Source organism: Phacochoerus africanus, chromosome 11 (genome assembly GCF_016906955.1).
Source record: "Phacochoerus africanus isolate WHEZ1 chromosome 11, ROS_Pafr_v1, whole genome shotgun sequence".
In the NCBI taxonomy this organism is placed as follows: Eukaryota; Metazoa; Chordata; class Mammalia; order Artiodactyla; family Suidae; genus Phacochoerus; species Phacochoerus africanus.
The window spans coordinates 69,623,291-69,636,633 of record NC_062554.1 but is presented as its reverse complement, the minus strand read 5'-3'; the positions used below and the strand labels follow the sequence as shown (position 1 = coordinate 69,636,633).

At 40.6% G+C, this 13,343-nt stretch overlaps 1 protein-coding gene and 1 long non-coding RNA gene across 2 annotated transcripts in view; one reads left to right on the top strand and one right to left on the bottom strand.

The window, feature by feature from the left end:
- Positions 1-13,343, top strand: part of LOC125110895 (uncharacterized) — an 83,698-nt gene that overhangs the window by 39,661 nt on the left and 30,694 nt on the right. The window lies entirely within an intron of this gene.
- On the bottom strand, positions 1,251-12,437 carry STEAP1 (STEAP family member 1). The gene is made up of 5 exons (XM_047752563.1): positions 12,334-12,437; positions 7,925-8,036; positions 4,714-5,226; positions 3,976-4,140; positions 1,251-1,612 (listed from the first exon to the last, which is right to left on the bottom strand). Exons 2-5 carry the CDS (start codon positions 8,003-8,005, stop codon positions 1,355-1,357), a joined length of 1,017 nt encoding a protein of 338 aa, XP_047608519.1. The 5' UTR covers positions 8,006-8,036; positions 12,334-12,437; the 3' UTR covers positions 1,251-1,354.

The window sequence follows — 13,343 nt, the reverse complement described above, 5'->3', positions numbered from 1 at the left end:
ACAAACTCCAGGAGTCGAATCAGAACTCCACTGTTGTCCCTACACTGAAGTCCCACTTCAGGTTGGAACTCTGTTCCCTAGATGCAGCCTCTGTAATATCTTACTGCCACCAAAGTTGAAATCAGACTTTTCCCTCTCAGACTGGAGGTGCTAACACTGCCATCTTGCAGTGCAGCTGGGAGTGCAGGCACCTGACTGCAGCATGGAAGAGCTGGTTGACCATGCTATGCTATGTGCCAAGCTTGGTAAAGCCATCCCATAGCTATGTCTCCTTGCTGAATCTGATTTGGAATTCTAGAGCCCTAGATTACTTTTTCTCTTATGGTGAATTCATTCTCAGTGATACTGTTGTCTACCCTATTCCCAACTGTGCTACTCTCAACTCCTTTCTTCACTGTCGGCAGAGATGTATCTATGTGTCTGAATCCCAATAGTGTATAAAATTCAAATTCATGCTCCGGAAGGCCCTTAGGCGCCCACGTAATAATGAATAACCATCCTTTGTAGTAGAACAAAAAGTGGAAAAAAAAATCGGTCCACTCAATGAATGTACTAATTGTTTTCCCTAATTTGAACTATTAGCATTACATCTATTGTCTTTAGTCACACTAAACAATTTATCCATACAAAAGACAAGGTTTGTAGTTAGTTTTGCTAATTAAACCTCCAAAGTATAGTCACTTGGGTTAGCGAGCCATGAAAGCTTATGTATAGTTTGCTTTCTGTGGAATTGGTTCATGATATGCTTTCATCAGTGTATTATGGTGAGTTCAACTGAGTTGTACATAACTCAGATGAAGAAAATTGAATTTACCTTTTCTCCTGGAAAGCAAGTTTTATTTTGCTTGGATGTGTATCTGATATTATTCTGTTGCTTTACTTGAGTAGTAACAATCCATGTGTTTTTAGAGACTAGTGTTCCATGAATAACATCCAGTTATGGGAAAATGAAGTTCTTTAACAACAGTCATAAACACTGGATATGTGGTATGTGTGGTAGATTCAGATAATATTTTTTTTCATGGCACATGATAACTTTAAGTCATAGTAAGGACTAGTATTTCAAGGCCTTTTATTACTTATGATGCTATGCAGTCTGACAAATCAGATGTGGCTATTTTGTTATGCTCACCTTTACTGAACATACAGAACATGCTAAAGATTATTTAATTTCTTGCTTTGAATCAAATCTACAAGGACATACACATATTTCAAACTCATCACCCATAAACAAAGAGATTCTCAAGTGGTCATTTAGATCCTCAAATGGTCATTTTATTAAGCAAATACAAATTTGAAATGCTTATGATAAAAATATGTCAATATTGGACAAAAATGTGCATAAACAGCAATTCTACAACTGGGATGACATCTCAGTTTTATTAATTTTGGTGACATCTTCCCAACCATGTCTAATCTTCAGGATCTTCTTTCTCAAGCACGGCAGGAGTAGTATGACTTTGCAAATCAGGACAACAGTCGGAAGGAAAACAGCAATCATAAAAGTTGGAGGTGTATACCATATAAATTGCTTTACATCTACCCATTTATTCCAGGCAAAAATCAATGCATGTATTGTGCCCAGCAGAAGGGAAACAAGTCCTAGTGTGCTCTGAAAAGGGGAAAAAAAAAAAAAAAAAAAACCTTGGTGAGGTTGGTTCAGTAAGAGCTTACTCATCCTCCCTCATTTGGATCTGCTCTCTTGCTTGGAAATTCTTCCACTCATCTGTGATTGTTTCCTAGTATGTTTCTCAGCAACATCCATTCATATCTTACTCTTTTTACTTGCAAGTAATGTCTTTGCAGGCTACCTAAATTTAGAAAATTCACAGCTGTTCTCCTTTTGGTTTCAGCTAATCAACACTATTGTCCCCTTTTCCACACTTTGTTGTTATGATATTTATTTTATGATGCTTTGTCTCTTGTGCATTTGCCTTAATTCTGCCTATCAAGAGACATCTAAAATCAGGGACTCTTAACTCATCATGGGATCTCTGCAGAATCAACACAATGATTTGCACATTTTAGGTGCTCAATAAATAACTGAAGATTAGTGTAAAAATCAACTTGTGGTTAGTGATCTTTATCAATTATGAAGGCAATTAAAGTGACTGACTCTTATTTTGATATAAGAATATTTAAAGTGGAGTTCCCACTGTGGTAAAGTAGGTTAAGGATCTGGCATTGCCCCAGCTGTGGCATGGACTGGATTCTTGGCCCAGGAACTTCCATATGTCATGGGTGCAGCTAAAAAAGAAAAAAAAAAAAAAGAATAGTAGTTTGGCTTTTGTTTAAAAAAAAATTCTGGAATTCCCGTTGTGGTGCAGTGGAAATGAATCCGACTAGGAACCATGAGGTTGAGGGTTCGATCCCTGGCCTCACTCAGTGGGTTGAGGATCTGTCGTTGCCGTGAGCCTGTGGTGTAGGTTGCAGAAACGGCTCAGATCTGGTGTTGCTGTGGCTCTGGTGTAGGCCAGCAGCTGTAGCTCTGATTGGACCCCTAGCCTGGAAACCTCCATATGCCATGGGTGCGGCCCTGAAAAAGACAAAAGACCAATAAAATAAAATAACGTAAAATAAAATAAAATAAAAAATTCTGATAAGGTGGAAAAGTACCAACAGTTATTTCAATGTTTGAACAAAACATAGGGATATAGACATGGGAAGAAAAATATCAGCATGCATTGGGATACTTGGCATTATGCTGATAAAGGTGCTTAAAAACAGTTGTGCACCTATGTACTTTTATGGCACTCTGACAAAAGGTCTTCTAGTCACCTTTTGACTTCTATTCACTTTATGTGAAGTGTTCATCTGCCTGCCAGAATGAATCCAACTCACACTACTCAGCAGTGAACCCAATGAATACAATCTAATAGCTAAGTTTATATGGTGACCCCCTTTCTAGCCTAACCAGTTGTTCTGATAAGGTGTCTTTGGAGTATATGCATGGACGTGTGGAAAGGACAGTGCGGATGACCTAATTTGTGAGAATTTCCAAAGACGTCCACCCATCAAAGTTAAAGCTGTGTAATTTAAAACAATGTTGGCAGTGCCTGTGACTTAATTACGGTTATTCCTTTGAATCTTGTCAGACATGGATCCCCTTGTGAATTCTGGCACTTTGTTCTTTTTACAGTGTAATCTACCACTAGGAAGTGAACCTCAGTAAAGCCGAGATAGTTTTTTTTTTGTCTTTTTGCTATTTCTTTGGGCCGCTCCCACGGCATATGGAGGTTCCCAGGCTAGGGGTTGAATCGGAGCTGTAGCCACCGGCCTACGCCAGAGCCACAGCAACGCGGGATCTGAGCCGCGTCTGCAACCTACACCACAGCTCACGGCAACGCCGGATTGTTAACCCACTGAGCAAGGGCAGGGACTGAACCCGCAACCTCATGGTTCCTAGTCGGATTCTTTAACCACTGCGCCACAACGATGGGAACTCCCGAGATAGTTCTGAATCCCAAAAATACTGAGGAACTTCAGGTGATATAAAATGTAACTTGGAAAAAGGAGCCTATAAAATTAGATATTAGAATAGCTTGGTAGATAAAACTCTGTATTTCAAGGAGAGGTCCTTTTTGTGGCTAGTACAAAGCTGTGTGACTGGCTTAAAAGAAATGAATAAAATCAGGAGATAAGCAAAACATTTTATTTTTGGAGAACTAAGAAACCGTTGATACTGAACTTATGAAATACCACATTTGTTGTTATTAGGCAGCAAACTGTTTCAAATGTTAGAAGTATGATTTTTCTTTGAGCAGTACCTTTTATTTATATCTAGAAAATACTTCTGTTTAGAAGCAAGAGGAAAAATGATAGGAGAGCACATTTTTAGTTGGAACAAATGTGAGATCTTCGCTTTTGGAAAAACATCTCATTTTCTAGGGGGTAAAGTCAATAAACTTGAAGATATCATGAACACAAAAAGATATATCTCTCTGAGGGACAAGAGCTATTTTATATACAATGTACCTGAATATAGTGAAATTCTCTCCATGTCAAAGAGTCGCTCACAGATGGAATCGATGTCACAGCCAGTAGAGCCAGGATTGCAAGTGTCACAATTCCCAGAGATACGTAAATTTCCATTCTCCAAACATCATGCTCAATCCAGGCATCTTCTTTATTTTGTTGGACCTAACAGAGGGTAAAAAGACAGAAAAATTGCAAACAACACTTGTTTCCAGTTTAAGAACCTCCTTCTACATGCTCTCCACTGTGGAGGGCCTTCTATCTGGGGGTGTCCACACATCCATGACTTTGCTTTTTGCATTCTTCTAAAATAACACAGGAGCTATTAATCTCTTTCCTTGAATACACCATTTATATAATCTGTTTTATTAATTTACATCAGATAGTTATTTGATGGTTAGAACTGTCGTGTGGTAAATAAGCAGAAAATAACAATTAGCATTAAAAAAAGTAATCTTGTGAGGGCAGTAGAAATTGAAATGTGGTTCTGTCCATGAACAAGACACCTGTTTATGTTGTTCAATTTGCAGTTTAACATTTTCAGCTTAAAAAACATCCCTCAAGGTAAAAGTATACAATCAAGTCTCAGCGAAGAATTATAATTAAACAAAATTGAAAGTATAGATCGCTTTCTCAGTACTGAGTTTCAACAGAGGTTTAGGATACTGACACTAAAAGGAGAGTTAGTTTGTTAGGAGGCTTTTTAGTTTAGTGCTATTGTCAGTACTGTCAACCTACCTGTTGATACGCCCAGTTTAGCAACTTGTATCTGTAGGATCGCCTCATTGGATAGGATAAACTGTACATTGCATGCAACACAGCAAAAAAGAAACTGAGAAGCCCAAACTGCTTTCTGGTTACCATCCACCTGTCCAGCCAATGTGGAAATTTCTTATACTTGGTTCCATTATGAAGCTGCACAACGGCTGCTATCACGCCTGGCAGATAAACCAGCGCCAAGAGGGTGATGGAAACCATTGGCAAGACTTTGTTGATGACCAGAATTGGAATTTTATAAAAATATTGTTGATGGGAAGTTACAAAAGGGTGAATTACTTCCCTCAGGAGAGTGTAAAGAAAAGTCAGAGATGACACGATAGCAGCGATTTTAATTGGCAAATGCCACTTTGGAAAGAGTTCCTGTTTGTGCTGAAGCTCTGGAGGGCAATCAAATTCATCAAAATGAGCTGTTTGGTGCAAGTGCACAAGCATAGGTCTTTTTGGCATGCTGTTCTCTCTTGAGTCCTCATTCTACAAAGGAAAGAAAATAAACATCTTAAAACTAAACAAAATAAAAATAATATAGCTCTTAAACTAATTACTGCTCATTGTGAAAAGGACATTTAGAAATTTGCTTTTGGATACTGGTTAGCTGAAGATGGCACAGGCTATGTGGCACTGATCAAAGGTGCACTTAGCTACCCCACCTTACTTGGAGCTTTCAATAATTTCTATTATTCATTTTTCTTTAAGACAAAAGAAATACATGCTTCAGATATCTCCACCAGTGCTCAGGCCATTGAGTTTCTATCTTGAAAGCATAAAAGAATAGGATGATGGAACTGGCAAACAAAAACTGAAAAACTCAAAAAAACCCAGTAATCTTTGGTAAAACTAATAACACTTGTAATTTGTAACAGTTGTATTTGTTTTATAATTTTTTTGGTTACTAGACAACTCTCTAGGAAGAACTGAAGAATGACTTCATTAATTCAAGTACAAATAATATAGTCAGAGATAATATAGTCATTACTATTAGATAAAAATAATTTCCACTAGGTAGTCTATATTCATAAAATTTCTCATTTGCACAAGTACTAACAAATAGTCTGTGAGAAGGTACAGAGGCTAAATAAATAGTTAAATCACGCAGAGATGATCTATTTCTTGAGGAAGTTATACTTCTTTACCCAGTTGCATTTCCAGGTATAAATGATTCAAAAGAAGGTTGTGTTGAATATTTTGTCACTTCCCCAAGTGGATGATATACCAACACATTTTTTTAAAAAAGCTTCAAAATAAGAACTTAGAGGGTCACTTTATGATAAATTTACTGTGTTTCCCAACATGTTACTCCTCATTTCTTGTGGCTTTCTATGTAGACCCATAACATTTTAATGTTCAAAATGACATTGGTGATTATCTTGTTCATTTCCTCATTTTATGCAGAGTAACTTTAATTCACATGGTTCTTTACATAATTTTTAGTGTTTAAAAACATCTTCTTACCACTTGACTTCTACTTTAGCAATGAATCACTGTTAATTCCAAAGTTTTTTCCAATTATTCCTTTTATAAGGGTGTTTATCAGGACTCAGCCTCTGCTCTCTATGTTATAACAGTCAACTGAGGTCAATTTTCTGGATAAGGGTAGAAGCATTATGGGACAGGAAGACACTTAACTTGACAAATTAAAATGATTTTTTTGGGGAGTTCCCGTCGTGGCGCAGTGGTTAACGAATCCGACTAGGAACCATGAGGTTGCGGGTTCGATCCCTGCCCTTGTTCAGTGGGTTGACGATCCGGCATTGCCGTGAGCTGTGGTGTAGGCCGCAGATGCGGCTTGGATCCCGCGTTGCTGTGGCTCTGGCATAGGCTGGCAGCTACAGCTCCGATTCGACTCCTAGCCTGGGAACCTCCATATGCCGTGGGAGCGGCCCCCCAAAAAAATGGCAGAAAGACAAAAAAAAAAAAAAAGAAAATGATTTTTTTTATGCACACATGTAGACAGTATATGCTTGTAATGCCTTATTTTTCCTATTAAGATAACTAATATGAAATAATTTAAAATTGTAAAATTGTTAAATTTTCTGTTAAAATTGTAGCTGAGTAGCTCCCTTCGTGGTGCAGTAGAAACAAATCCAACTAGGAACCATGAGGTTGTGGGTTCCATCCCTGGCCTCACTCAGTGGGTTGGGGATCTGGCGTTGCCCTGAGCTGTGGTGTAGGTCACAGATTCGGCTTGGATCTGGTGTTGCTGTGGCTCTGGTGTAGGCCGGTAGCTGTAGCTCCAAATAGACCCCTAGCCTGAGAACCTCCATGCGCCGCAGATGTGGCCCTAAGAAGACAAAAGACAAAAGACAAAAAAAAAAAAAAAAAGAAAGAAAAAAAATTGTAGTTGAAATCAGTTGGAAAGGTAAAGAGTACTTGGAACCAAAAATTTCCACCACTTTTTCAGTCAACTAATATAGTCAGAAACATTTAATTTTTTTTTTTTTTTTGGTGTTTTTTGCCTTTTTTGGGGCTGCTCCTGTGGCATATGAAGATTCCCAGGCTAGGGGTCTAATTGGAGCTGTAGCCACAGGCCTATGCCAGAGCCACAGCAACTTGGGATCCGAGCCACATCTGTGACCTACACCACAGCTCACGGCAATGCTGGGTCCTTAACCCACTGAGTAAGCTCAGGGATCGAACCCTCAATCTCATGGTTCCTAGTCGGATTTGTTAACCACTAAGCCACGACCAGAACTCCAGAAACACTTAATCTTGATATGGGGCAAAATGTGACAAATGATCCTTATTCCAAAATTCAATTTATTTGGTCAAACAGTGAATTATCTATAACGTGATGATCTCTTGGTAAGCAGCCATGGGGCCTATGAAAAAAGTGCATGTTTACAAAATGCTGTTATATGGGCATTGATGACTTTTAAAAAATTTTGACTCAGCAAATGTTAGAAAGAAAAGGGCTTTGCAAGTGATCTGGTCCAACTCTCTCATTTTACAGATCCAGAATTTTCAGTGACTTATTCAGTTGTGACAGTTCAGTGACAGTCAAAGTACATCTTTCTCTGATATCCTATGCTGCCCTTTACCCACCACAGTATCAGTGCCAGGAATCAGAATAAAGCTATCAGCAGATTATGGTGAAAATCACTTTTACAGCACTGGGAGATATAGAACAGCATCTGAATTACTTATAGCTTTTAATTAATTATTATTATTTTACCAAATAATCGTCTTCTAGATTTTGCCTGGGCTTCATTTTCCAAAGTTCTTCTTGGTTCATGCTATCTTGTCTGTTCTCCATTAATTCTATAAAATGGTATGGCTTCAGCCACCTATGAAAACAAAAATAATTATCTTCTTCAAGTCTATGCTATTTATGATATTAATATCCGATAGGGGAATATGAAAAATTTACTCATATATGGGCTCAAGTGGCAAAAAAAGTATAATTTAAAATACAGATAGTAGAGTTCCCATCGTGGCTCAGTGGCTAACGAAGCTGACTAGTATCCATAAGGACACCAGTTCTATCCCTTGCTCAGTGGGTTAAGGATCTGGCATTGCTGTGGCTGTGGTGCAGGCCAGCAGCTACAGCTCCGATTCAACCCCTAACCTGGGAACCTCCGTATGTCATGGGGGTGGCCCTAAAAAGACAAAAAAAAAAAAATTACAGATAGTGACTGGTTTGCACATTAAACCTCACATTATAAGCTGCAAGAATTCAAACAAGTCCCCTTGTGTCAGTAGTGCTTTTTTTTTGTCCAACTCTCAGTGTGATATATGACCTAGGTGTCTATTTGAAATTCAAAGGGTCAGATGTTGCCTTTTATTTTGGGAGACTTTAACTCCACATGCTCATTTAGAGGAAAGTCAACTTCCCTCAAAGGTAAATACAATTAGAAATGTGTTTTTTGAGAATACCAATGTTATCAGCAGAGGTTGGAGTTAGTTAAAGTTAATACTTTAGGAAGTTGTGTTTAATAGACTTTGGAGTTGACACTGGAATCTGAAATAATAAGTAGAAGATTTTATGGGGAAATATATTCTGGGTCTTAGACAATGAACAGAATAGGTATCCTTGGTAAGGTGAACCCTCATAGCAGCTTAAAGGATTGAAAGGTTGAATTTTCAGAGTGCCAATTTCCCACTGGAGTAATAGGCTGGTTTTTGTTGGTAAGATATGAGTTACTAGTATATTTCCAGTGGGGTTGTTGAGATGTGTTGTGTTCTATTTTTGACATGCTCGCTCTCCTTATCAACCCTGTAGAAATCATTTTGTCAAACTCCCTGCCAGATAAAATAATCTTTTCTTTAGCGTCCTTCATAGATCCTCATTTGGGCTTAATGTAGCATTTTTTAGGAAAGGAAAACATATGATGTCATAATATTATTCATAGTTGTATTAGTTCTAAATTTATTTCTAGAGGAATAAATTGCCAATTTTTTCCTTATGAAATTCAATAAGAAAACATTACAGGGAGTTCCCGGTATAGCTCAGTGGAAATGAACCCAACTAGTATCCATGAGGATGCAGGTTCAATCCGTGGATCCAGCATTGCTGTGAGCTGTGGCATAGGTCAGCAGCTGCAGTTCCAATTTGACCCCTACCCTGGGAACTTCCATATGCTGCAGGTGCAGCCATAAAAAGCAAAAAAAAAAAGATAAAAGCAAAAAAAAAGAAAAAAGATAACAAGTTAGATATACAACCGTTTGATTGACAGAAATATTTCAAGTATTTCTGAATTTTAGACTACCTATAATATTTTATTAAGTATCGAATGGGCACCTCCACAGAGACAAGCTGGATCATTAAACCACTGTGGCACACTGGGAACTCTGCATTCTTCAACTTTTAAAGGTTTGATCTTCACAAAGAATGAAGGGGAAACGTCTTTACATAATGCCAACACCTGCTTTTGGTGAAGTGCTCTGAGAACATTTTCCATATTTTACCTATTTCAAAGGTTCACAATATTCATGCTAAGGGTATTTGCTTTGGTCTGCCCACGTTCTTTTCCTATTTTTTCACGCACTAAAACATTTCCTCCATCTGGAGAAATGGCCTCCTGTGGCCTTAGAAGTGGGCAAATGACTCAGCCTTGGCTAATTCCAGTTCTCTCTTCTCTTGATCACACTGATGGACTCAGGGATGGCACACAGCTCTGGCTGAACCAATTCGAGTCCTTCTCTGATATTTATACATCGAAGTGGAAGGTAAAGAGAAGGCGTCTTTAACATCATGTTATATGGGGATGACAAGCCTACCATGCTTTCTTCTGCCTGCTGTAAGGAGGAAGAGGTCTTCAGCAGGACAGGAAAAAGCCAACACACAGAAGCCTGAGCAAGAAATGGGGAAAAGCAGAGCATAGTCCTGGCACATTGAAGTATTTCATCTCTGAGACCAGATCCTGAATTTTTCAGGTACACGAGCCAACATTTGCCATTTTGCTGAAGTTAGTTTGCCTAAGTTGGGTGTACATTTCTTTGGCATTTGAAAAGAGTCCCAAGTAGAGCATATGCCAACCATCAAGTATTTATGAACTTGAATCTATGACAGACATTGAGGAGGAGAAGGAGAGATGAGACTTTGTGTCTGCTCTGGAGGAGTTTACAGTCTATTTCCTTAAGAAGTATAATTCCAAATCACTTAGTGATTTAACCAACATTATTTATTTTTAAAATTTAGGGCCACACCCATGGCATATGGAGGTTCCCAGGGGAGGGGTCAAATTGGAGCCTCAGTTGCCAGCCTATACCACAGCCACAGCAAGGCCAGATCCAAACTGCATCTGCAACCTGCACCACAGCTCACTGCAATGCTGGATCCTTAACCCACTGAGTGAGCCCTGGGATGGCACCCACAACTTCAGGATACTAGTTGGGTTTCTTATCACTGAGCCACAACGGGAACTCTTTAACCAACATTATTAATAGAGTAACTTGGGGGTATGTGTGTGTTGAGGGATAGAACTTTTCTCTACTGTAATCAAACACAGGAAATAATTTACTATGTTTAGATGATGTTTTCATTGTGAGTTTCAGGATGTCACAGTTGTTAACATACAAATCTGCAGTGGATAGTAACTCATTAGGCAGTGGGAATATAAAGTTAAATAAGACGGAAAGTCTGCTTTCAAAAACCTCAAAGTCTAGGAGACAAGGCAAACATTTCCAGAACTAACTGCAGGGTAGTGCAATGCCTCGCAAAGGAAGACAAGGCTTTCTAGCAGGAAACCATGGGAAGGTGAGGGCTGTTGTCTACACCTAGTCCTGGGACATCCAGCGAGTTGGCTGTATTTGCTGATGGAGGCCCACTTTGTAGAGAATCTGGGTGAAAAGCCAGAGCTGCCCTAGAGAGGGATCCAAACATTTGTCCGTGTGGTAGGGAGACCATGCTGAAGGGCAAAGCCAAGGAAAAATCCCAGGCAGTGAGGGAACTTGTTGACTGTGTAGCCCACAGTCAACTTTGTGCCCTGAAGCCAGGAAAATAAAATCTCAGTCAAATCAAATATGTTGGTTTCCATCAGACATTAAGCAAATATACAAAGTTCCACAAGAAAATCTTTTCATCAACAGAAACAAAAGAGAACAGCACAGTATTCAGATGTTAGGAACTCCAGAATTTGATCCAAAGTTCTCCTGTCATCTCTATTAAAAAGCAAAGCCTATTTCTGATGGGACTTTTCCATTTTGTGGTACCAGGAGGGCTGACCTGAAGTTGCTGCTAAACATTTTTTTTTTATTCCTGCTAAATACTGACATAGCCCGATTGACCCATGTTTATGTCAAAGAATTTAGAATATGAAGAAACTCAATGACTGATATACATTGTGGGTTGCACTGCATTTCCTAACCATCTATACTTTCAACTGCACACTTACTTTACCACAGTTAACTATGTGAAAGGGAGATGTTTTTCTTCAGTGGGCTGTGTTGTTAAGCATTGCTTCCTCCCCCTGCTGAACATTCTGTACTAAATGAGTGACTTTTTATTAAATGAAGCCATCTTTTCTTTCGTTATAAAAAGAAGAGATTAAGAAATGTGGAATTATTTGCAAATTTTATGTCAGCGGTTTTGACCCCTGACACACAGAAAGCCTTGATTGACTGTTTGGAGGGAACTTGAATCTCAACTCAGATCCTGAAAGAGTCGCCCTAATGTGCCAAGGATTTAAAATGAAAACTCTGTTACTAGGAAATCTGAAGACAAGTCGCACGATTTTAAGCACTCTGTACCAATCATTCATCAATGTTATGCAAACTCGTGGCGATTCTGCCAAGTTGGAAAACTTGCCATTAGAACCCAACCTAAGGACCAACTTAATTACCCGTCATACCCCCTGAGTTCCTAGCGCAAAGGTTTTCTTGTGAGTCCCTGGCTCCGAGCCCCCTGGACCGGCCACAACGGAGCGGTGTGCTCTGCGGAGAGCTAGGCTGGAAGGCAGCTCGTCCTGGAGCGGCGCGTAAGGGGCAAAGTGAGCTACGCTGGTCCCGGGGCGTCGCCGCCCTGGTCCTGGGAGGATTTGCAACCCGCTACACACCTCCAGAGGCTGGATCCGGCGCCCTGCCTCGCAGGGACACCCAGAGGCAGGGAGCAAGGGGCGAGCCAGAACGATTCAAGAGACTCACCCGCTTCTCGGTTTGACCTGACGGTAAGTTGCGGCCGCAGCGCCTGCCCAGAGATGCCGGCCCCACGCGGCGCCCGAGCCTCGGGAGCGCTGAGCCTGCTTTCCCGCTGCAGGCCCCGCCTCCTTGTTAATTGCCTGTCCAGCGCCACCTGCCGGTGCCGGGTGTCCGAGGGGCTTCTGCTTGGATGAACAGTCCTGGGAGGTCCCAGAGGCCGGACCCACCATTTCCCTAAGTCGTCATCAGGCAGCTTCAGGTTTTCTTTCAAATATCCTTGTGCTCCGCTTGAGGTCTGTTCCACGCCCTCCGGATTCTTGCTTTTCTTTTGTTTCTTTCTCTTCGCCTTTCTTTCATCTCCCTGCTAGTGAACATGCGTGCAATTCTTTGGAGCAGTGGTTCTCAAACTTTAACAAGTTTCTCCTGTAGGGCTTATGAGGTGACCGATTTGCCCCCACCCTCTCGCCGTTTCCAGTTTACTTGGTCTGGGATGGTGCCCGAGATTCTCCATTTTCTAACAGTTCCCAGGTGATACTGGAGCCCTCTCAGATCCCACTTTGGGATGTGCTGCTTTAGAGCTTCCGCTAGCTCATTTTAAACTTCACAGCACCTCTTTGAAGTGGCGGTAATAAAGCCACCTTCCTGTACCCCTAACTTAATCAAGCATCCCAAACCTAAAGCAAAGTTACTGTCACTATTTACAAGTTTAAGGTTGTTTTTAAAACATGAAGGGTGTGTCATCGTCTGCCACGGGATGGTATACAACGACATGCTGCAGAACCCGCTGCTGGTGCCCGTGAAGGTGCTGAAGGAGCACACTCTGACACGAGACCTGGGGGTGTTGGACGTGGCCTTCCACCCCACCCAGCCCTGGGTCTTCTCCGCCGGCGCCGATGGCACGGTCTGCCTCTTCTCCTAGGCAGCCCGCTTCTGGGGCTGCGCCTGTGTTCAGGACCCTCAGTAGAGGCCTTTTCCCCTAAAGACAAACAAAACAACAAAAAACATGAAGGGTGTGG